Below are 23,617 nucleotides of genomic sequence, written 5' to 3'. Positions count from 1 at the left end.
CTTGAGAAGTGTTTGGATGCTCTCAGGCACATGGTGTGACTCTTAGGGTGTCCTGTGCAGGGCCAGGATTTGGACTCAATGACCTCGTGGGTCCCTTCCAACTCAGGGCATTCTGTGATTCTGATATGTGTCTTTCATGTGCACATTTCTTTTCTAAACCCCAGTCCAACCCAAATTACAACAAAATTCTCTTTTCCTCAGTTGGAGAAGGTAATGCACGTGGACTAATCTCTAAATTGCTGTGCTCTGAACTCTGGTTATCTGTTGTATGATAAGCTGCAAATATGTTTGCTTTGGGAAAGGAAAAGGTTTTGGCAACCAGCATGACTAGATTGTAACTACAGGCTTGTTTGATATCTTGCATGAGGCACCTGAAAATTCCTGGAAGTGGTTACTTGAGAATTTCAACCCCTTTGAAACAAGCTGAGGAAAAATACAGGTGCATTGTAATGCTGACACCTAGATGTGACTTTGGGTTTTTATGGCAGTACATGCACAGCCCAACTAACTTACTTGAGCTGTGATCAACCCAACTGGAAGGGACAGGAAAATACCCTGGAATACCTCTTTCTGAGATTTTAGAAGAGTCATGAAGTAGTATATAAAGTATGTATCTTTCTTTTCCCGTTTTTTAGGCAAAGGTGGGTTCTTTTCTAAGTCATTTGTCTTTCACTGCGTTACTGAAGTAGCTGTAACTGCAAACTGACAGTTTCTGGTCTTCCTTTCCTGAACTTTCCCTTCTCTGCTGTGTGTGTGGTACTTTTCTACTAAGGAACCACACACATTCATTAAGATGGTAACTGATAGCAGGAAGGTTGTACAGACTCCTTAAAAAACATTAAACATTTTGACTCTGTTTTTTTTTTTTTTTTTTCTCTTAACAGAAAAAAATCTTGCCCGAACAACTGACTCCTACATCTCTTTCTCCTCAGTCATCTCCTGAGGGGGAAAATGGCACTGCACAGATACTTAAAGATGGAATCAGTTTGTCTGGAGCAACTGCAGCAGTTATATCCACAGGTAAAAAAAAACAAAGAAGTGTGTGAAATGGCTTCCATGTCAAACAGTTTCATTTTTATGAAGAATGTGCTGCAAACTTATTGCTGTAAATGATTATCCAGCTGCCTTGTTTTTGAAAGATATTTGTAGGAGCCAGAGTTACTTTTCAGAACTGGTATTTTGATGCCCACATTATAGCAGTAAGTGCTGGGGCACAGGGACTTTTGATAACTCTGCTAGACCTGGCAGTTTGTTCCTGTGTGAAGAAGGAGGCTGTACAGTTCTTTCGTTTTTGTCCTGCTCCTTAAAGTATGAAATGGGAATAGACGTAGCTAAAAGCCCATATGATATTCTGATCCCATGCAAGCTGTACTGTGTAATGTTACAAAATGGAGATTTTATCTCTATATAGCCTTACATGAAGAAAAACAACTCTGTTAAAACCTAGTAGTAGCAATCAGAGGGAATACATTCCTCTTTCCTCATGTTTGCTTTTTTTTTGCCTCTAGATATAATGAAATGTGTCTTGAAAAGGATTGACAAAAAAGAAATAAGCTAGTAAATGAACTAACCCATTGAGGAACTGGTAACCCTATAGTGAAACAATTCATATATTGACAGCCAAAATTTCAGAACTTTCTAAAAACTCCATAAATTACCATAATTTTGCTTGGGGTGCTTCTTTACATTCAAAATCTGTTTTTACAATAGAAGTTGTCAGGTTCTTCTCACGCCCAGTTTCAGTCATGAATGAGGGGAAAACAAGTACCTTTTTCCTAGGAAAATAAACCTTTTGCAAGGCAGTTGTTGCTGAGCCCAGACAGAAAATGCCATACTATTATTGTTGATTTGTAGCTTTGATTATTTGTACAAATAGGTTTCCTTCAATTTGCAGACATCAGAGAGTAAACAGATATGCACGAAGACATTACATCATTAAAACTCTTGTAGAAATACTTTATTTTTAAATGCTCAGGCTTTTTATCTAAAATCAAACTACAGTTCAGAAAATATGTCAGTCCTTTGTGTAATAGAATGTTTAGATTGCTCAATCACCACAGAGGCACATACTTTCATTAAGCTGTAATAATGTCTTGGGTGCATTCATGGTCATGTGGCAGCCAGGATGAACAAGAAAAAAAAAATCATCATTTACATGTTTTCCATGTTCTTCTGCCTTGGCAGTTGTTTTGGAAGACACTTTTGCACTGTCTCTTTAAAAAGTAGTTACAACAGTCCTGTATGACTTTGTGCTACACTTTAAACCACCTTACAGTGTTTGTAAAGAAGTGTTTATTTAGCAGACAAGCCACATTGCAGTGTGGAAATCCTGTGAGTGGTTCAGGTCTTCTGAAGCTACAGGCCTTCAGTAGCCCCTCTGCTTGATGTGTATGTTAGTGCCATATGGGTGCTGCAGAATGAGCATCAGTGGCAGGTATATAACTTAGGGTTCTCTTTGTTGCAGCTTCTCAAATAAGAAAAAAATTAGGCAGTAACTTGGTAAGGCCTGCTTTGTAGAATTGTGACTTGGTAGTTTGGAGTAGCTGCCAGTAATTTGTACTTTGTACTTTACTGGAACTAGTATATGAGCAGAGATTAGTCAAAACACAAGCACAGATCATGTCAACTTTGTTACATTAGTGAGGTAGAAGAGGGCTTAAAGAAAGCAGGAAAAAAAAAGGGAGTTTAAGATTGATTCAGGAGAACCTTGGGAGAAAGAGCACTTTCTGCATGCTCTGAAAATATGTGTGCATGCTCAGCTTCTTGAGTTGACCAGTGTAACTCTTCTGCTGGATTAAAACTAAAATTTAAGTTCTAACTTGGAAATGTGTCCTGGTTCCTTGGCAGTAAATATGGCTTGTACCTTTTCAGTGTGTGTTTATGTGAACAAACATGGAAATTCTGGGCCTCACCTGGATAAGAAGAAGGTTCAGCAGCTTCCAGACCATTTTGGACCAGGTCCTGTAAATGTGGTACTTCAGCAGGCTGTACAGGCTTGTGTAGATTGTGCCTATCAAGCCAAAACAGTCTTTGGATTTCTGAAATCTGGCCATCATGGAGGGGAAATAATAACTGGTATGTGAAGATGCTCTGTTTCTTTTGTTTCTTTACTTGTTGAACTTGAGGTGGAGCAGAAGAACTGAAGTAGCTGCAATGAATTTGTATCACTTTTGTAGCTGTGTAAACACAGGTGTGAACATTAATGATGTATGATTTATCTTACTCTGAGTTCAGCGTGATTTGAACAATTCTTTAAATTTAAATATAGCAATAGCAGTGTTTAAATTACAAATGCACAATACAGTTAGTTTCTTACACTAAGTAGAGCTTGTGTACCTCGTTTAGCAGCTGTAGCCAAACATTTGTCAAGTAAACTCACTACAAGTGAAATAATCAGCTTTATTAGTTCAAGTCATTCGCATAATCTTATCCATGCATGGTGTTTGTGTTCTTAAAGCATTAACTAAGTGGGTGACAAGTCTCAAACTAATCTGTTTAGCTTCCAGGCAAGTGATTCCACGTGTTAAAGATGCTGCTGCTTCCCTTGCCCCATTCCCCAGAACTGCAGCAGTATCTTAGGTCACTCTTCATCCACCTATGTCACCTGTTATGGAATAGGTTTATTTCTATTACATATTGATGGCAGGTCTGTAGATAAATTACCTCTATGTTTCAATGTGAATAGCTGCTGCTTGACATTTTTTCCCTTCTAGGCTAGGAAATATTTTGTCTATAACAGTTAGCACATCAATTAATAATTCTATTAGTGGTAAAAGACCTGGCATTACTTTAATCTCTTTACGTTCACACCAGATGTGAAAGATGATTAGTGGAATAGAGGATCAGTTGAGTACTCATAAAGATATTGCTGTCTAACTGTGTTTAAAGAGCAGCACCCCAACCTGTGTATGGCAGAACTGCAGTGAGCCTTGCTCAGACATCCCCCTGAGTTTGTGCACAAAATGGATGCTGCTTCTCTGTTGTGTAGTAGAGGTTTAATGGCATCATATATATGTGGTTTTGAAACTGGTACTGCTTTATTTTTTCAATATATATGACCGTTTGTTATATTATTAATACCTTGCTGTACCGATTTCAGACAAGGCAATTTTCTGGAGCAAAATGCCCTGAGATGTTCATTGCCAGAATTCTGTTTGTGATTGTTTATCATCAAGGGCTAAATCACAGACCAGTGGCATCTCTGGGCTGTGACTGAGTAATTGAAAATAATAATTTCAAACAGGAGAGAGAAATTCCAGATTCCTTATGTAGTTATGGCTTGTTTGCATTCAAAAATTCTGTACAGAAAGGATTTACTGTGGTGCACCTGGCTTCACCCTAAGTCCTGTATTCTGGATTTGAGGAACCTGGCGATGTGGACTGGTCTGGAAGCAAGAGTCCTGGTCTGGCTGATAGTAAGCCACAAGGCCCAGTGGGTTTCTAGTGTTCTTGGGCTCTTGCTTCTCCTTGGCTTGTCAAACAGGTAGCTGAGAAGTGGCTGAGTGAACGCTCCTTGTCATTTTATCAAAAATTTGTGTGTGATAAGTTTTGTGAAGCATAAAATATGACTTAGATTAATGTAGCACGTTACATCTAGCTGTGCACATGAATAGTAAGGAAGAAGAGGGAAGCAACATTAGAATAAAACAAGGAGAATACAGTTGTAGTCTTTTTGTTTTAAAGGGGGTTTGGAGGGTGGCGTGTTGTTCAGGTTTTGATGAGGTTTTTTTTCTTTTAGACTGTCAAGAAAAAAAAAAGTTGTGGCAGAGAATAAGCAAAGAAATCTAAGTCTTTGTGAACTGATGCCTTTATAGAAAGTACTATACCTTCCATAGGAGGAAATGGTGTGCTGATGAAGACATGGATAAAGTAATCTTGCTAGAATACATGGAATAATTAGTGGGTCCTTTTGGTTCACCTACCAAAGAAAATAATTGTTTTGAGTAACATGAAATTTAGAATTTTTCCATCTTTTCTTTCTCAAACAAAAGCACAAACTATATTATTTTTGCTTAATGTGTAAGCTTTCAATTCAGGCAAAAAAACCAGAAAGGAAATTAAAGGCTTGATTAGCAAGCCCACTAATGGTGGTGGTGTCAGCCCCTTTTTTCTCCTTGTAGCACAAAGACTGTGGTGTTTGGTGGGATGAAAAAGATTGAGGCTCAGATAAATTTTCTCAAGCAGCGAATTAAAATCAGACTCTAGGATGAGTGCCATCACTGTCGGAAAAACACATTTCTCTGATTGTTCGCTTCTCAGTCTTTTGCCCAGCTTGAACCTGGTATGTAAAACATAAAGCATGGAGGGTGAAGAAATGAGTATCTTTTACTCTTCATTCTGAAGGCTGAGGTTGCACATTCAAGCTCCAGTCCCTGTTTATATATCGTTAAAAATTGAGGTTATTACACCTTTTTTTTTTTCCCCTAGCATTTATCTGGGAAGTAAGATGCTTATGTTTTCCCCAAGCAGAGTAGACAGTTGAGCCTGTGGATCTGGATCTCACACCCTTTGCTGGAGTTTGTATGGGTGCCCTCAGGTGTTAAGAGTCTGGGGGAGCTGTGTTGGCCCTGAATCTTTATTTGTGGATTTTTCTCATGGATTGTTTTTCTGGGGCAGTCACAACACCTCAGGTGTTTCTTGATTTATCCTCTTGACAACTCCTGAATAACATTGTTCTTTTCAGTGTTTTTTTCTCAAAATGAGAAATTAAGGGGTATAGATTAAGTCATTTCCCCAAAGGTCGTACAGGAAGATCCATAAGACTATTATAGAGCATTTGGAATTTCTACTGTAGCTGACTACTACCTTGCAGTTAATTTGTCAGGAGGTCAAGCTATGGTAGGTCTCACAGCCCATTTGCTCTTCAGAACTGGTTGAGTTCCAAGCAAAAATTTGCCTTTGAAGACTCCTTCCCTAAACAGGATGTCGAGGACTTTGTGTCTGAGCTACATATGGGACTGTTAATCATTAGCATTTCATTTGGACATTGGAGCCTGGAAGAAACCTAACAGGCCATGGAAACCCTTCAGTGTTGCAGTGCTGACTCTTAAACTTCAAGCACTTGCACTGGTCAGTCTGTCATGAAAGCAGGTGGGAGAGGCAGCACGTTGTTGTTGATGCTGGCTGGGTAACTCACATTAACTCTAATCAGAAGCTTCCTTACATCAACAGTGTAAGTAATTGACACTTCATATTTCCTAAAGAAGCCTAAAATATGCTAGACTTAGGCATTTCCTTTGGTTTTGTGTATATTATCTGTCTCTTTTGTAACACAATATGGAAATATTCCTGAATTCAGATCTGTGAGTAAAGGCTTTCTTGTAATTTCCATTTTTCTTGGTTTTTTTTTAGCATATGCCACCAACAAAATGTGATCCTTTAAAGCTCTGCTTATCATTTGGAAACTTATGTTAACAACAGAAAGCTGCATGACAGGCTGAAAACCAAAAAGACAAATTGATGCATAAACCTGGTGTTTATGCCACTTCTTTTCAGCCCTAAGCTTAAGTTGCAAGTTTGTTCCTGCTTTGTTCTAAAGTCTTCCTAATCACAAGTAACTAAAAGTTTCAGCTGATGTGATGGTAATTATTTATCCATGGATCTGGAGTATTGATTCTTTTCCAAACCTTACTAATTTTCGCAAAAATGAAAAATATCCTCAGCTGCCACACTGAGGGCAAGGAAAGAGATCAACAAGGAAAAGGCACAGGCACATGTCCAGGCTCTTTGTAATCACTCAGTTTAAAAGACAACAGATCCATTTGTGGCTGCTGTGGTATCTCTGCCACCTAACTCCTGTTGAAATAAATGGGTGCTTGACCACTCTAGTGTTGACAGCAGGATAGATTTCTCTAGGGATAAAACAGCAAATGGCAAAACAGTTTCTGAGTCAGAATTTCAATGGTAATGGATGCCAGCACCTTACCACAAGTATTCTCCATTCAGCTAGAAACTGAGAAAAAAAATACTAAAATTGTTTAATTTCTTTAGGAGGTTTTTTTTTTTTTTTACTTTCGGTTTTTTGTTTTTGTTTTTGGTTTTCTTTGTTTGTTTTTAATAACTGGGCTTTTTGTTGATTTTTTTTGGAGGATTGTGGGGTATTTTTTTAGCAAGTATTGTAAAGGGTCTTTCTTGTGCTATCTCCTGTAAACAGGTAGTGGAGAGCTTGCTGCTTTATAAGCAATGGAAATTCCACATAAAGTTTCAGTGGTGAGGGAGTTGTAAGTTTTGTTATACTGGCATGATTCCAAAATTTATTTATTAAAACAAGTTCCCATACAGCAAATTTAAACTGACATGGATCCCATGGAGGGTGAAATCAGTCCTTTGGATATAAATTTTTTAAACTATCAGAATGATTGTTTACTCCTCTCATGTCTTGCATGGTTTAAATCAAGTCTGGATGTCTTCTCCTTTAAGTTAATGATGGTGTTTTACTATACTTCGTGATGCTTGGGGGGGTGTTTGACATAATCTTCTTATTCACAGCTTCCTTTGATGGGGAAAAGCATGCCATCAATCTTCCTTCTGTAAACAGCGCATCGTTTGTCCTACGCTTCTTGGAGAAACTCTGCCACAGTCTGCAGTGTGATAATCTCTTCAGTAGCCAGCCTTTCAGCCCCTACATGGGATGTGCACACAGTCCTATGGAGTATGATAGGAATAAGCCAGGTACTGTTATTCACTTGTTATTTTCAAGTGCTGATATTTCGGAGAAATGTGGGGACTTTATGAAAGGCAACTTTTTAGTCTTTCTGTGACATGAATTGCTTGAAATTAATACACTTCAGTTCTTAGTGAACTGGTTCCATTGTGGAAGTGCTTTGACAGTAATGGATAGGTCATACCACATGTGCAGAAATAATTTTGTTCAGCAAACTTCTCCTTGTAAGCAAGCCAGAAAATATATGTACTTTACCACTGTGATACTGCTAAAAAGACAAGCTCAAAACTTCACGTTTCATTTGTTAAATTTATGTCCAGCTCGTAAACTGAATTTACCAAAAGATGCTTGCTGTCTGTGAGAAGGCACTTTCCCTGAAAGGGAGTTCAACGCAAGTACGAAGTCTTCTCTTTCTCTTTTTACCTTACTTAGGGGTGTACCTTACTTTACATTTTACTATGTACAGTCCAGTGATCTAATAGAAGAACTTGTGAAATTGGCTGCTTGGGAAATTTTGTGTGGGTCCAATACCCTTGCTGCACCAGGAATGTAGAGTGAAGGGGAGATGCAATTACTTGCCCAAGATCTCCCAACAAGTTGTTTGTAGGTCCTGGTATTACAAGTCCCAGGTGAAGCCAGGAGTTACAGCTGAGACAGCTTTGTTGTCAAGACAATTTCACAAGATGTATATTGGCAATGAAGCTTACTCAGAGCTCTTTGATAGCTGAATCTGTGTTCTGGCTGCTGCTGTAGAAATTTTTTTTCCTCTTTCCAATGCAGAAATTATGTTTATAATTCTATCATATGAAAGTTCTTAGTTTTAATTATTCAGGAAGGTAGACAGGGTCAAGGTTATTCAGCTTTGAAATTTTGTATTGAAGTGACTGAGTCTGTGTGACACAAGAAATGGAACTCTAACCTGGTCAATGGCTGATGTCTGTCTTTGCTTCTGTCTCTGGATCTAGCCCATGAGCAGCTTTATGCTAGAGTAACAGGTAGTGACTTTTCCTCTATACAGCCAAAGAAGAAATACCTGAAAACAGGAGTGCTAAACGATACCCTCAGGACTCTCCACCATACACTGCTCCTCTTTCCCCTAAGCTTCCCAGAAACGATGCTCATCCACCTGAAGGTAATTACATCATGTCAGAATTATATATGAGGATTATTTATGGTTTCAGTATTTCCAGTCAAAAAGGACTAAGTACAACATATGTATCTGGTTTGTCTCTAGCCTTTGAGAGGTCAGGGTGGAAGTTTGTTAATTTTTGATCACTGGCACAGATTTTGCACTTAAGGAAGATCTACTGCGAGTTCCAGCAGTGCTTCTCCTAAACCCACAGCCTTTTCTGTGAAGGGGCTCAGGCACACAGGTGGCAGATGAAGCCTCCTGCTCCATGTAGGGCTACTGAGCAGAAAACCAATTGCCTTGGAATGGCTTAGGAAGTAAATTGGAAGCAACTCTTTACTCTAGGCTGGGTTCATTAAGTGAGTAAGGGTGCAGCTTGATGCTACAATTCAGCTGAGTTTATGGCTAGCTAGCTGCAGTGGAAGTTGTGCTGCTCCTGCTTTCCTTGCCTCCTTGTCCCTGCAGTGAGTCCTAGTCCACCCCCTGCTCCCTTTCCCTGGCTGGGTAGTGAGCTGAAGCAGTGAGCAAAAGCACAGAAGAAATTCCAGTGAAGAGTCTTGTTTTACTTCTCTGGAGTGACTCTCTGTGGACTTGGATGAGCACAGGGAAGGATTGAGTGGAAGGCAGCCATGGCCAGGGGACAGGTGTGGCCTGCCTGTGACAGCTCACTCTTAGGTTGGTGCAGTTCACAGATAAAATAACACTTTTTCCTGTGCTGCAGCTCATGTCTGGTCTTAGTCTGCCTCAGATGTGAAGTAAAGCATCTAGGTTTAAATGTCAGTGAGAGAAGACACAGCAAAATGGTTGAGTATTTGCTATTTAACTAGTATCAACATGGTAAGTTGATGATACTGACTTATCCCATCGGATAAATACTTTCTCTTGCAGCAAGATACGTGCACATCATTTCCAAGGGCTTTTTTGAAGTATAATGGGGATTAGTAATTTTTCTCTCCTTTTTTTCTTTCTTTTTGTTTGTGACCTTGAAATGATTTTGTATCTTATTTCCATGAGTGGAGGCAGGATATCTCTTCTGTGCATATTAGAAAGCCATAAGACTACAGTTAAAGCAGAAAAGGATGTAAAATTAGAATGTTCCAAACGATAACCTATTTAAAATTATATGTCTTTTTATTTGGTGTATATGTAATATATTCACATCTTTTTATTTCCAGCAGCTGTTATTATACACAGTTCTGCATTGATTAATGACTTCTGGGTCTTCACAAAAGAAGTTCTGGTTTCATTCCAGAGATACATTATGTATCTAAGTTATATTTCTGGTCCTAACATAATAAGTGTGAGGCACTTAATAACGCTCAAATGAAGTTGTTTCATTTGGAGCAAAATAAATGTTTATGTAGATCTGCAGTATCTTGTAAGAAATCTTACTCAAGTAAACATGAGTGCACATACTGGCTTTAGTTCCTTGTTTGCTAGCGGATCTTCTACAGATGGAGTCAGGGTACCCTTTAAAATACTTTTTAAGATCACTAGTTCATTGTAAAATACAGTTACTTGAATAAAAAGTAATTAAAGTAAGTGTTTTTCCATAGTTTCAGAGGTTTGAATTTGTACTCTGTGTATTTTAACAGGCAAAGTGTTCTCTAGCATTGTGTGTTTTTCATTAGGACAATGTCCTCTGCTGAAAATCTGGAGGCAATTTTGTAGCGGTCAGTCATGGGTTGGTTAACAAGAAAGATCTGCCCCCAGAAGTTCTGGTTCCATTGAGACACAGTTGTCTTAAAATAGTTATTTTGAAATATCATTTGAAGGCAAAATGGAGTAATTGTGGGAAAGTCTTTCAAACAGCTCGTTTTCCTTCTCATCTGCTCAGGGATATGCTTTGCAGGTTTTCCTGCCTTTCTTGCTCACTAAGTTTCTTCTTAAAGTTACAAAAGATATAGAAGGAGGGAGTGGGGAATAACTCAGACTCCCTTCCCCTGAAAACAGAGTGTTCCTACTACTGTGTCCAATTACATCATTTTGTTATGTATGAGACAGAACAACTGGCTTCCAATTCCCAGAAGAGCCTCAAGAAAACAAAACATCCAGTTCCTGCTAAGGCCTCAGTGCCTAAACAGTCTGCTGTCATCCTTACATTTGAAACTTAAGGCCTCTTACTGGCCTTTCATTAATCTACCCAGAGGTCAGGCACTGTGCAGTGGAACCTCCCATCTCCTTCCCTGCCTCTGTTATTCACAGCTGCTCAAAATGCCAAGGTAGGCGAACTGTGTCCCTCCATGGATTGCAATGCTCCATTTCCTCGATGCCAATTCTGCTGCATTTTGTTTGTAGAGAAGCTGGATGGATGGATTGGAAAAGTGGATTGGATACTGTAGCTACTGAACAGAAAGCTTTACCTAAAAAATGAGGGGAAATATGCCAACTTTTCAACCTTGTGTATATGAGTTTAGAATTTACAGTAAGATAAATTCAAATGCTGATATCTTGGAGGAAAAAAAGCAGTTGATCTTTCCCAAACCTAGTATTTTCTTCAGGATATTTAACATCAGAGAGAAACCTGGGATATAACTGGAATGAATACAATTAAGTTCTTTTGCAATACAGTAAATTTTTAACTTTTTTTTTCTACAGAAATCTTGATAAAGATACTGTAAACCAATTATTAAAAAAACAACAGAAAAAAAAAACTTACTACCAGATTCCTGCTAGTTTACCATAAAAATTTTTAAAATGTTTTTTCTTATTATGTTACATGGCTGATACTTGCTGTAATAGTTGAAACTCTCTGCTGGGGAGTGTTGTCTCCATTGTTCCATCCTACCTTTCAACACTTCTGAAATCTGAATGTACAGGTTCAGTCAGTTAAATCTTATGCTCCTTCATACGGCTTTGCTGTCACAATTTAAGGTATCACCTCTGCCTTTCAGCCTTGGACTAAGATGTGGTTTTATTCTCTACAGCTCTGATTTTCCCTTGGTGGGCTACTTTTTAAATTTATAGTGTGCATCATTGATTTAATCTCTTAAAGTCTCTCTGAAATTCTCTGGAATGATACCTTTTGTTTTTAATCTTGGTGAGCTGCTTTAAGTAGTTCTGAGAAATATAAAAGCTTTTATTTTCTTATTTGTTTTCTTCAAATACTTCAGTAGCTTCTTCTTTGCTTTTGTGTTTCAGGTCTGACAAACTAAAAAGTTTTGCAGCAGTTATTTTGAAAGTTATTTGTATGAAAGAGAAGGACTTGTATCCATAAAAGCTTCTTTATTCCATGACTATCAAATTTAGTAAAAGATATTACATCACCTTGCAGCTAAGGAGTCCAGGAAGGCTGGACATAAAGATGCAGGAGCAGGCTGTCCTCACATGCTGAAAGACAAGCTTGCAGGGAGGAAGACTGTCCTGGCTGAACGGAAAAGTTTGGCTGGAACTCAGGGATAAAAAGGACTTTGGAAGAAGGTGCAGGAAAATCAGAAGGACTAAAAGGATGCTATTAGGTTATTTGGGGCAAAAATTAGAAAGGTTAAAGCCCATATAGGACTTAATCTGGCTACTGCCATAAAAGACAAGAAAATTTTTGTCTCATTTTTCTCAGCAGTCAGGAGAGGGCTAATGAGAATCTCAAGCCTGTATTGGATGTGGGAGGAAAAAAAAAGTGATGAAGTTTTAGGAAGGCCATTTGAAGTACTTTATGATTCCTTTTCCTCTGTCTTCAGTACTATGATCAGTTGTTCTCCATGTATCCAGCATCCTGAACTGGAAGGTAGGGATGGGAAGCAGACTGAAGCCCCCACAATCCAAGGGAAAATGGTCATCACTTGTGCACAATAACTAGGACCATATAGTCAGTGTGCACAAGTCTCTAGGATCATATAGAATCTGCCCAGGAGTACTGAGGGAGCCAGCTGGTGGAAGTGCTCACCTCCTTTCACCTTTCTGTGCTCTACAGTTATGTGAAAGGAGGTTACTGGGAGGTGGGGATTCATATCTTCTCCCGACTAACACTTCTCCCAAGTGATAGGACAAGAGGAAATGGCCTCAAGTTGCACGTGAAGAAGTTTAAATTGGGCATTAGGAAAAGTTTCTTCACTAAAGTCTTGTCAAGCATTGGAACAGGCTGCCCAGGGTTGAGTCACCATCCCTGGGAGTATTTAAAAGACATGTAGATGTGGCTCAGTGGTGAACACAGTGGTGCTGGATTGACAATGGTCATTGTGGCTTTTTCCAGCCAAAATGATTCTGTGGTTCCATTCTGTGATTCTATGGTCTTGCCTTACCAAATTCACTAAGCAGGGAGCTGGCTCTCTGTGAGCCTTTAACTCCCTTTCAGGGTTATGCTGTTTGAAGGTCAAAATACACATAACAGTTCTTCACTGTACTACACTTTAAACAGGAGTCAGAAAGAGGACCTGAGAGAAGAACCTTAAACAAGAGGTTCAGCAGAGAACCTCAAGCAAGTTGAAAGCATGCTTGAGAAGATCACTGGGTTTTTTCTGAAAATACTCTTCCTTTGGTTTTAACTGGGCATTTGCCCAATAAATTCTTGAAATTTTTCTTTTAGGAAGGGTGGTAAAAAAGCTTATTTCAGGAACTTGTTTTGCAGAACATACCAGTTCTTATCCCAAAGAATATGCTGCCTCACCAGCATATGTTTTATAACTTCAGTAGTTATTTTCAAGATGGTAGTGTGGGGCTCACACTTCTGTGAACCTGTTAGCTATATTTTCCAGCTCTTAACTCTCTTGCCAAAGCAGCATTTGTTCCATACAGATTTGTACATCATGCTTCCAACTTCTTTCTTGTGCTAGATGCAAATGGAGGGGAATATCTATGATTGCTAGAGAATGGAGTGCTGTTCCTGTTGATTTGGGTTTTTTTTTCCTCACACAGCATGCTTCTCTCAAACAGACCTGAACTGGGCTGAATGGGAGTGGAATTTTCAGTAATCAAGCCAACCTGGCTTCTGTCTCATGGCCCAGGGAAAGGAAAATGCTGAACTCCACTGAAGTGCCTTCGAATCAGTATTGACAGACTTTAAAAAGTTCACAAGTCTTCTGAGTGGATGTTGTTTTTCTTTTGTAGAGTATAAATTCGCTGAAAAGACATAAGAACTGAAGTATTGTTACACTCTCCCACGAGACTTAATTTTTTTTTTTACTTGCTTTGTGGGTTCAGTAATTTACCTGTATCTTTAGCTAAAGCAGGGTGGTCAAAACATGTTACAATGGTGTGCCATACCAGGCACTCACAGCCTTCTGTGGCTTTGTCTGTAACCTCTTCCCTTTTTAATAATGGCACCTCTGTCTGCACCTGTAAGGGTCCATAGATAGTAATTGTCCACTTGTTTTCTTTGTGTAGGGAGTTAGTAACTCCCTCTGCTGTTTGGAACTTACTAAACAATTGGTAGTTAACATGAGGGGTTTTTTGCATTAAAAATGTCTTGCAAAATAAATGCTGCATAATATTAATGGTTGGCTTTTTAATGATATGTTTAAAAAGCAATGAAAATTCTTGACTAAAAGTATTTGATGTATCAATATTTACAGCAGACAATTTTATTAAAAAAAAATCCTCTGTCATTTCCCTGCTCATAGCTTTCAGTAAGTACAACTGAAATGATTAATGGAAGAATGTCTCAAACTTGACATATTAAATCTTTTGCTACAAAAATAATGTTTGAAAATACAATAAGAGCCCAGTGTTTAGTTGAGGAAAAGGGAGAAACATTCAGTCTCAGTGATTGTCTCTCAAGAGATTTATTAACAGGATTACAATCTGTCAGTACCTTCAAGAGAACATAGCAAGGCCTTAAGTAACAAAGGTGTAATGTCCATCACTTTGAACATACTGCTGCTTGCCTTTTGTGTAGCAGAAACGTTGCCTATAGAGGAAAACAGCACTTCCAAAGAACACCGATTTTCTGAGGAGTCTATGGATTCTGCACTTAATTCTGTAAATCCATCAAACCCAGCCTGTCGAAATCCCAGCGAGTACCGCCCTTCAGGAAATGCTGCGTATTACAGGAACTCCCATCAGCCAGCAACTGCTACCTCAAACTCAGCCCCAGTCCTGCGCAGGCTGTCCCTGAGCTCGGCTGGGAGCAGTGGTTACTATGAAGTCAGTAGGAATCGGATACAGAGGCGGATTGAAGGTATGCTGTTACACAGAACCTTCCAGAATATCTAACTGCTTCAATTAACAGGCAAAGTTATGAATAAAGAAGTTCTTTGCCGTTGGAGAGCTTGCATATGGAGTGAAATGTGCTGTTGCCAAGCATGTCAGGCTTGCTAATGTAACTGCAAATACAGAACTTAAGCCTGTTAGTACTAATAGTGTAGTGCAAGCCAGGGAAGGTCTTTGCTGCTGCAGCAGCTTCTTCTTGCTGCTGTGATGGACCCTGCAGCAAGCCAGAGTAGACAGGGATAGCTATATGCAGCTCACTTCCTCAGCATCTTATCAAATATTGCCATGTTGCTGAAATACAGGGATAGGATTTCCTAGTGTCTCTCCTTCTGTCTGCACAGTTGCCTTTTCCTCATTCCCATTAATAGCATCTTGGGACCCAGGAGCCAAGTACAAGTAAAAATAATCCCTCTAGGTATGTCACAGTGGTAATTTGTGCTGCTGTAAGTATTTGCAGTTACAGAAGTCATTTAAAGACAAAAGGAACAGTTCAGTATTATTAGAAGGAAAATAAAGCATCTTTTCATTTTAATATATTGCAAACAATGCATAATAAATACCATAAGGTAATATTAAAGTGTCTTATGTGAAATGAAATGTGTTATCCCTGTACAAACTAGTGATACTTCTTCCTTTCACAATATTTTTGTATTAAAAGCTGCAAGTTCCACAACTGGACCGGATTTGAATTCACTAAAAAGGGAACCTTCAAGAATATTGAATAAGGATCCTTCCACTTGGTCAATAGAGGAAGTAGTGCGTTTTGTGAAGGAAGCTGATCCACGGGCACTGGCTCCACATGCAGAACTCTTCAGGAGACATGTATGATGCTTGCCCATTCTGTTCTAGTAGATTCTATCATGTTAATCTCTTAAAATAAATCTTTGATGTCTATCAGTCTATTTGCAGCTGGAGGTGGAGTAGACTCTCCTGATGTATTAGAGAGAGGTGGAAAATTACTTTTCTCCCTGAAACCCTTCCTGCAGTATATTTTTTTCTGTCTTTCAGTCTTGCAGACTAACATTAATAGCCACCTCTTTCCAGTGGATGTGGACTAATGCCAACCTGGAAGTGCCCATGTTCTAATGGCCAGCATCCGTGGTGCCTCTAGAGACAATGGCGTTCTCATGTACAGTGTTGGTTGTTTTTCTCCCCTGTTTTGGAGACAATCTTCTAGAGCAGAGATGATGTTACCCATCGTTAGCTAGGCACTTGGTCGTTAATACTAAAATTCAGAGAACTGAAATATTGAATTAATCTGTTTGAGAAAACAAGGGTTTCATAGATCTGACTAGCTGTAATCTTTAGAGAGAGAAACTGTATCAGTTTGTGGTAGGTTTGATCTCCCCTATTTCTTCTTGCTGTGCCTTTCTATGGTAGGTTGCTCAGTAAAGAGCTGCTTTCTTATTTTATTGCATATAAGGCCCTCCAAAAAGAGATTGGCTTTCTCTTTAGTAGTGTTTCACCCATGTTCTGCTCCAGCTCCTCCTAACAATTTAATCTCTGAGTAAGCTGGATTGGAAGGAAAAATCAAAATAACTCCTGATGTAGATTCCTGTCTTATATTTTATTCTTAGTTGTATAACAACAGTAAATGCCACTTGTTTCGTCGGGTTTATGTTTAAAAAAGTAAGACAGAGTGTTTCTCTTTATTGTGCTTTATGGAACTGATTGCCTGTCTGTGGTATGTAATGATACCAAGAGCTTAGGACTGTCATATTTCAGCAGCTTCTCAGTCAGACAGTTGAAATCTGACGAGGTTGTCCTTGGTCTTGATCCTGACAATCTCTTTGGTTCAACATGGAAATAGATCTGTCTAATTTCCCATCTTTAGATGCTCTCTAGCCCTTTCCTCCATGTGACCATTTGCACATGCATGCCAAAATCCTCCCACAGCTGTTTTCAAGGTTCAGTGCAAGGCCTCAGTGCTTGGCTCATTTAATCTCTAACTGCACAGACCTTCCTTTGCAGCTTCTTTTTATTTTTTCCCTTGAACCATTCACTTTTTTTCCGGGTTGGCAACCCTAATCCTGAGGGCTTTTTGGTCAGTTTCTTTTATTTACTATCATTTTCTTTCTTTAACATCTCAAATACCTAATCACACACTGAAAAATACTAAAACAAATTAAATTTCAGTGGTCATCTGTAAATTCAAACTTAAGAGTAAGTGTTTTATACAGAGTAGATATATTTTTAGTACAGTATAAACAACGATAATGTGCTTTCCCATTTTACCATGCAGCTTGTTAAAGTAGTTGTCTGTTGTGTTTATTCTCTTCCTTCTGCAGGAAATTGATGGGAAAGCACTACTCTTACTGAGGAGTGATATGATAATGAAATATATGGGACTGAAGCTGGGGCCTGCCCTAAAGTTGTGCTACCACATTGAACGACTTAAACAAGGGAAGTTCTAGCCAAGTGGGGATACCACAAACGTGAGTTGGGATCACTCCAAGCTCTCAGGTTCACAGCCATCGCCTTGATTCGAAACGCTTTTGCTGATATAAACCTTTATTTTTTGAAAGTGGCCTCGAATTGTAAAAGAGACATTGAGGCTAAAGGGGGGGAGGGATTTGTATTACATTCTAGTATTTTTGCAAACTCTTTCACAGAAGGTTGGCAGGGATGGACAGTTGATCATACTGTGGGCAGGTCTGCTAACAACGCTCTCCGAATCCTGAAAAGTGTGTTGTGTGTTACAGGCTTCAGCCAATGTGTTCATATCCAGAACCAAAACAGCTGAATCCCAAAGGGAAATAATAAATTAAACCAGCATCAGGTGTTAACAATTTTTACAGGGGTGGCTGTAAACTTTTATATTGCAAGAAAATCTTAAAATAGAAGGTTTCATCTCTGTAGTGAATATTCTGGTCTTTCAGAAGAGACGAAGGGAAATGGAAGAGAGGGCTTAATAATAAATAAGCTTTTATAAAGTGTGATTATCAGTCCTTTGGGAAGCTCTGAGGACAAACGTATCATATATTGTCAGTTTAGGCAGGCAGTAAATATTTCTGTTTCATGGACGGTCATATTGGCTGTATAAACAGCCATTTCTGAGACAGACTGATTTCACTGGAACAATGCATCCACATATTAAACATTCCATCTTTTTGCTAAGTTTGGCATGGATGTGTTCATGCTTTTTATATGTACACGTGTATGTGTCAGGGAAATACATACTATATAAAAATATACATACACACTGTACATATATTTTCAATTTTTTAATGTGTACTTTGCACTGTGCCAGAGAGAACTGTACAATTTCTTGGATTTTTTTACCAGTAAATTTAGTTGTGTATTACTTTCATTAGCACCTGTTTAATTTGTTCTTGGAGTCAGAAGGTGACAAACAATCAAAAGGTGTTTTTGTTCATACAGGCAAAATCCCTGTACTATGCAATACTCCTGGTTATCCATTCCTTAACTGAGCCATATATTCTGATATATATTTGGAAAGACACATTTGGTTCCAATGTTTTGGGTTTATATTTCCTGTGAGGAAGTGCTACTATGTAACTGATAAACCTTTTTTTGGGTAAAATTGGTGCTGTTTGTATAAGCTGCAAGAATGAGTGGTGATAATAAAACGGTTTGTTGTCACTGCCAGTTGTAAAATACATCAGGGACAAGAAAATATACTTCTGTTTAGGGAACTGAATGTACTGTATGTAATAGTCAAGTGATAAAACTGTTTGTTAGGGAAGGTGTAGTCCTAAAATGGTAGGATTTATTATATTTCTTAATGCCTTTTTATATGAAAGCATATAGTATAAATGTATTTTTTACAAATTCCTTTTTTGAAAATGACTTTCTTTACCCATAGACTGATACTCATCAGATTTCAGCAGAGGTACTGCTAGAAAACAGTGAATTTTGTGACTCACAAGTCAAAGTATTTTGTTATTTTAAGTGACTGCAATGCAATTTCAATTCAGAAAGTCATTTGGGCCCTGAGAATTGTTTTTGTTATTACATCATTAGACATTTGACACTAAAGTTTATCTGTAACGATTTGTTTTGCATATCTTTTGTGGTGCATGTGTGCTTAGATGATACAATACAGGCATGCTCTTTATAGTAAGAAAATGTCAGAGCACTGATTGAAGAAACAGAGTATTTTCTCTTGGTATTAGAAGAATACTGGCTTCACTTTCATATGGTTACACCAAAAGTTATATATTAATGAAAACATCATGCCCCAAGTGTTCAGTATATTGTTTATAAATATATATAATTGTATACTACTTCTTCTGTGCTTTATTATGCTGAATTTGGGTTCTTCAGCATAAAAAGATCCCATACAATTTAAGTGGAAGTAATTGACTGAAAACAATTTTCATTTTTTTTTTACATTGCCCTTGGCATAAGAAAAACAAAGATGTTTGAATTTTCTGTTTGGTCTTTTGTACATGGCACTATTATTGGTATAAATATTTGTTCAAGGCTTTCTGTGTACCCATGTGCACAGAGATGACTGTGATGTTGCTGTACCAGAATTTCTCTGTGTGCTGTTGCGTGAGTTTCAAGCATTCAGAATCTTACAACAGAATATATTTTTTATTCTTTATTTTCAGTGGGATGTTCTTATCTAGCAAGAAAAATAAAATAGTTTGTTCATTGTTGTAACTGTCTGTTCTGTTTGATGCTGGGTGCATGTGAGTGCTCTCTGCATAGGCAAGGGTGGCTGGCTGATCTGGCATTTGGCAGTTCGTGACAGTTGATGGAAACATCTCCTATAAGGAGGTTTTAATGAAAAGGGTAAGATCATTCCAACCTTGTTCATCTGAAGCAATTAATGTTTGAATTTGGGTTGTTCTGTGCTTTCAAAGTAAGAAATTATCCAGTTATTCAACTGTTTTGTTTTGTATATCTCATTTTGCAACTTAAAACCTATAGAATTCTCATATAACCACTGAGGGAGGGAAAGAGGCTGATAAAAACTGTTTGTGCTGTGTTCATATAAAGATATGAAATATTTTAAATCAAAGCAGTTAATGGCAGTAAGTTTGAACTTTGTAGACTTCAAGCTTTCTTATTTCTGTGATACAGAAGTCTCTTGTTCCAGTGACTGTTACCAGCAATCAGCCAGTGCCTGAGAAGGAACTTGAATTAGGGTAATGGTAACCTCACAACAGTCACTGGCACTTGATGAAAATTGGAAGTTGGCAGTACCAGTAGTCCAGAGGCATTTTGCATCTGATCTCTCTCAGAACATACTTAGTATCTTTTCGGTGTTTATTTGATATACAAGACAATATGATTTAGTGTCTTTGTTTCTCCAAGTTGCTTTTCTGTCAACATGGATTGATCTGTTTATCTGCTTCTGTAACTTCTGGTCATCTTGGAAGACAGTGCCATAACTCCTCAGTGCATTGTGGGACTATTGGAAATTAAAACACTGCTGCCTGGGAGGACTAGCAGCTCTAAAAATTATTTTTTCAGAACATGTGTGCAACAGTGGAATTGAAGAAGACTGGAGGGTAGGATGTGGCAGTATACATATTGTAGGACTTCTTCACACATATGTAGGAATGACAGTAAAAGCAATATCATGTTAAGAATGTTGGCTTGAAGGATGGAGCATCTTCCCCTTTTTTTGTTGCTTTGGATAAAGACACACCATTTTTTATTTCAGGTGGTAGACACAGGCACCAAGATGTTCATCTTTATTACTCATATGTTGGTAGAAACTCTTCTTCGTCTGCAGTCAGGGGTATAATTTGCAAAAAGTGGTGTTAACTTTCTCAGTAGCTCTGACAGTTTTATCTGAGTTTGTGGATGTGATTATGTAAGCCCTGAACATGATACAAAAAAATCTAAATTTGAGTATCTCAAGTATTTTTGTAGGGGAAAAATGAGCCCTGGGTGGGGATGACTAAAATCTTGAACTTTTAACCTGATCAGATAAAAGTTTCTTTGTGCTTGTCTTTCCTTTAATTTAAGCTGAAATTCAGAGAATTGAAATATGGGTACACTGAGGCAAAGCTGATATCCAGTAATTCAGCCTTTTCCATGTTCTGTGTAATGAGGTCTCCCACCTCATTCAGCAAGTTTTCCCCAGTCTTTCTTTTGTTAGCTATAGAATGTTGTCTATTTTAATGCAGGGTCATGGAGAGAAACACATTTTTAAAGGCAATGATAGCAGTATTTTTTTCTTTGATTGGCCAGCTAGTTACATAATAGAGTAAAATGAATGAAGAGGTGTGAACCTCTTCTAAGTAATGAGTGTCTTCATCTTTTTGTCGCTCTTTCTGCTGAGCTGAGACTGTGCAGACTTACACTGGCTTGGCTTGAAGAGGAAAATAGAAAAAAGAGAGACCTCCTTGAGATCAATTTCAAAGGTCATATATTCCTCCTGTCTATCTTTATTACATGTAAAACGGTGGGAGTGAGTAAAAAGTGCTCATTTGGAGCTGCCTAAGAGTGATGCGGGGAGGCAGAAGCTGATTTCATGTCCATTTTAGTGATGAAATGATTGCTGCTTTTTTTTCAAGCCTTGATTATAATCTTTTGCTCTGTAAAGCTTACTAACTAGTCTATAATCCTGGGATTGTGTCCCCCAAGCGTCAGTGTTCCTGTTGTTTCAAAGGTCATGCAGAGCCTTTTTGAAACTTGTTAAAATCTGAAGAGTCTTTGTAAACTCAGTGTTGTTAGTCTGCAACTGTATACATAACATTTTACATATATTTTTAGGTTTTTTAGTGTGAAAACTGCAGAGATAGGGTTGTGGGATTATTTATTGGTGAAGTATTTTGCTACTTTGTTCTCTGATGGTTTGTTCTAAATAAATCCTCATTACTGTGGCTGTGGTAGATGACAGGAGTCCTATGAGTATTTAAAATATGCCATTACAGTGATCCAGCGGGCTTTTAAATTCCTCGCTTACACAATCATCCATCCCTGTCCTAGCAGATAATTTTGATTAGCTGTAATTTGTCCCATTTGAATCAGAATTAGCTCCTATCAGCTCCAGAATCTCCCAGGCCTGCTGTACATGCTGAGGAGTCCTGCACAAGCTGCTTCTCCTCATAGCTTTATGGACCACTGCTAGTTTTATTTCAGCTTTCATTAACTGCAGGGAAGTTGTTTCGCGCTGATAGCGAAGGCTGCACACTTCTTTTTCTTTTTAAAATACACAAAGGCATTTTCATCCACAGAGATTCAATTTCCAGCTTCTGAAATCTAAGGCCTTTGAGGACAAACAGCACAAGGAAACAGATGCCAGCACAAGGGGAAGGGGAGATTGCATCCCATGTTGTCTGAACAGACAAGCGTGAACAGATGTACAGCTTGAAGCTGGCAGAAACCCTCTCTGCCAGTGGTTCCTTTCCAGTTGTGACAGCTGGAAGAAAATGAATATGCCACAAAAGTACCATGACAATTGCCATTACCCTGTGTTGGCTGTTCCAGCTCTGAGGTCCCGATCTGGACAGACGGACTCATCTGCCCTTCCAGGCGGACGCTGAGGCAATTGGCAAGGCAGTGGGAAAAAACCTAATGAATGGTGGTAGACCTTAGAAAGTCTGGTGTTCAAATGCAAGAGGTCATGATTTTACTGATTTTTTTCCCTTTCTCATGTTTAGTTTTTTTCAGTAGTTATGGAGGCACTCTGTTTCTCCAACCAATTGGGCTAATGCTTTCTAGATTTCAAGGAGTGAGGTTTTCAAACAGGTCTGAACTCTTCCACAACTTCCATCTCTCCACACTAGAGCTGCAGAACATGTTTCCTCTTGTTGAAGACCCTTTTGAGGGAAGGATCATCCCATGTGCTTCTTAATCCTGCATGTTATGAAAAGTAAGGCAAGGAGTCTGCAGCTTTTGCTTGCTTTATCTCTGATGTACCAGCAATTGCTACTGATTTCAGCCCTTGCCTGGGGAGGTGCTTGGTACTTGCTCTGTTATGAACAGATGCCTCTCACCTGCACAATGTTACTCAAGGTGTCATCTACAAAGGGCTTTTCTTTTTAAGTCCCTGTGCTTATATGAGAAAAATTGTGAGGAGAGAGAAATTAATAAATAAATGCTCGGTTTTATTCTACCCTTGGTTTATGCTTGTACTTTAGGCGTGGGGTGGAACATAATTGCTAATAATTGTTATATTGGAACATAATTTCTTATTAGGCTCAGTGGGTAATGGGACAGGGGGCAGGTTTTGTTGGTTGGTTGGTTTTAATTTGGTGGGGGTTTTTTTTGTTTTGTTTTGTTTTTTGTTTTGTTTTGGTTTTTTTGTGGTGGGGTTTTTTTGGGGTTTTTTGTTTGTTTTTTTTTTTTTTACCTGACTGCTATCAGCTGTTCATTTGTTTTCAGGAAGGCAGCTCAGCAAAAGGGAGCATATTAATTCCATACCACTTTGCATTCACTGTAATATATTAATTGTGATTGCCTGGGTGGTGTTTGGCTATAGGAAATGAACAGGTTGGGGAAAGTTTAAATGTTTTGAAAGAAAACAGAAATGCAAGGCTGGGATGAGTGATAGGGTTTGCTTGCAATAAACATGGGAAGGAAAATACACGAAGAATGAAGTAATGGAAAAATAGGAAGGAGAAAACCAGGTGGATACATCAAGATAAACTGTTTCACATTCACAGATGACTTGTGTCTTTGACTGGTCATGATAAGCTGGGATTTTTAAGGGGAAAGTTAGGAATAAACATTTTGAACCATGTCAGGGATGTGAA

General features: G+C 38.5%; 1 protein-coding gene across 10 annotated transcripts in view; it reads left to right on the top strand.

Annotated features, from left to right (window-relative positions):
- SCML2 (Scm polycomb group protein like 2) overlaps positions 1-23,161 on the top strand; it is a 76,189-nt gene extending 53,028 nt beyond the window's left edge. For 5 of the 10 annotated variants that reach the window (XM_038134033.1, XM_038134056.1, XM_038134064.1 and 2 more), the window contains 7 exons: positions 885-1,020; positions 2,872-3,075; positions 7,489-7,671; positions 8,682-8,795; positions 14,623-14,904; positions 15,595-15,758; positions 17,225-23,161. In XM_038134033.1, the coding sequence (XP_037989961.1) occupies positions 885-1,020; positions 2,872-3,075; positions 7,489-7,671; positions 8,682-8,795; positions 14,623-14,904; positions 15,595-15,758; positions 17,225-17,350 (1,209 nt within the window). In that variant the 3' untranslated portion in view covers positions 17,351-23,161. The remainder of the gene's footprint in view (positions 1-884; positions 1,021-2,871; positions 3,076-7,488; positions 7,672-8,681; positions 8,796-14,622; positions 14,905-15,594; positions 15,759-17,224) is intronic. The other 5 variants (XM_038133991.1, XM_038134002.1, XM_038134012.1 and 2 more) reach the window with 3 other exon arrangements.
- The last annotated feature ends 456 nt before the right edge of the window (positions 23,162-23,617 follow it).

This window comes from Motacilla alba, chromosome 1, assembly GCF_015832195.1.
Source record: "Motacilla alba alba isolate MOTALB_02 chromosome 1, Motacilla_alba_V1.0_pri, whole genome shotgun sequence".
In the NCBI taxonomy this organism is placed as follows: Eukaryota; Metazoa; Chordata; class Aves; order Passeriformes; family Motacillidae; genus Motacilla; species Motacilla alba.
The sequence above is the reverse complement of the archived record's forward strand: the minus strand, read 5'-3'. Positions and strand labels throughout refer to the sequence as shown.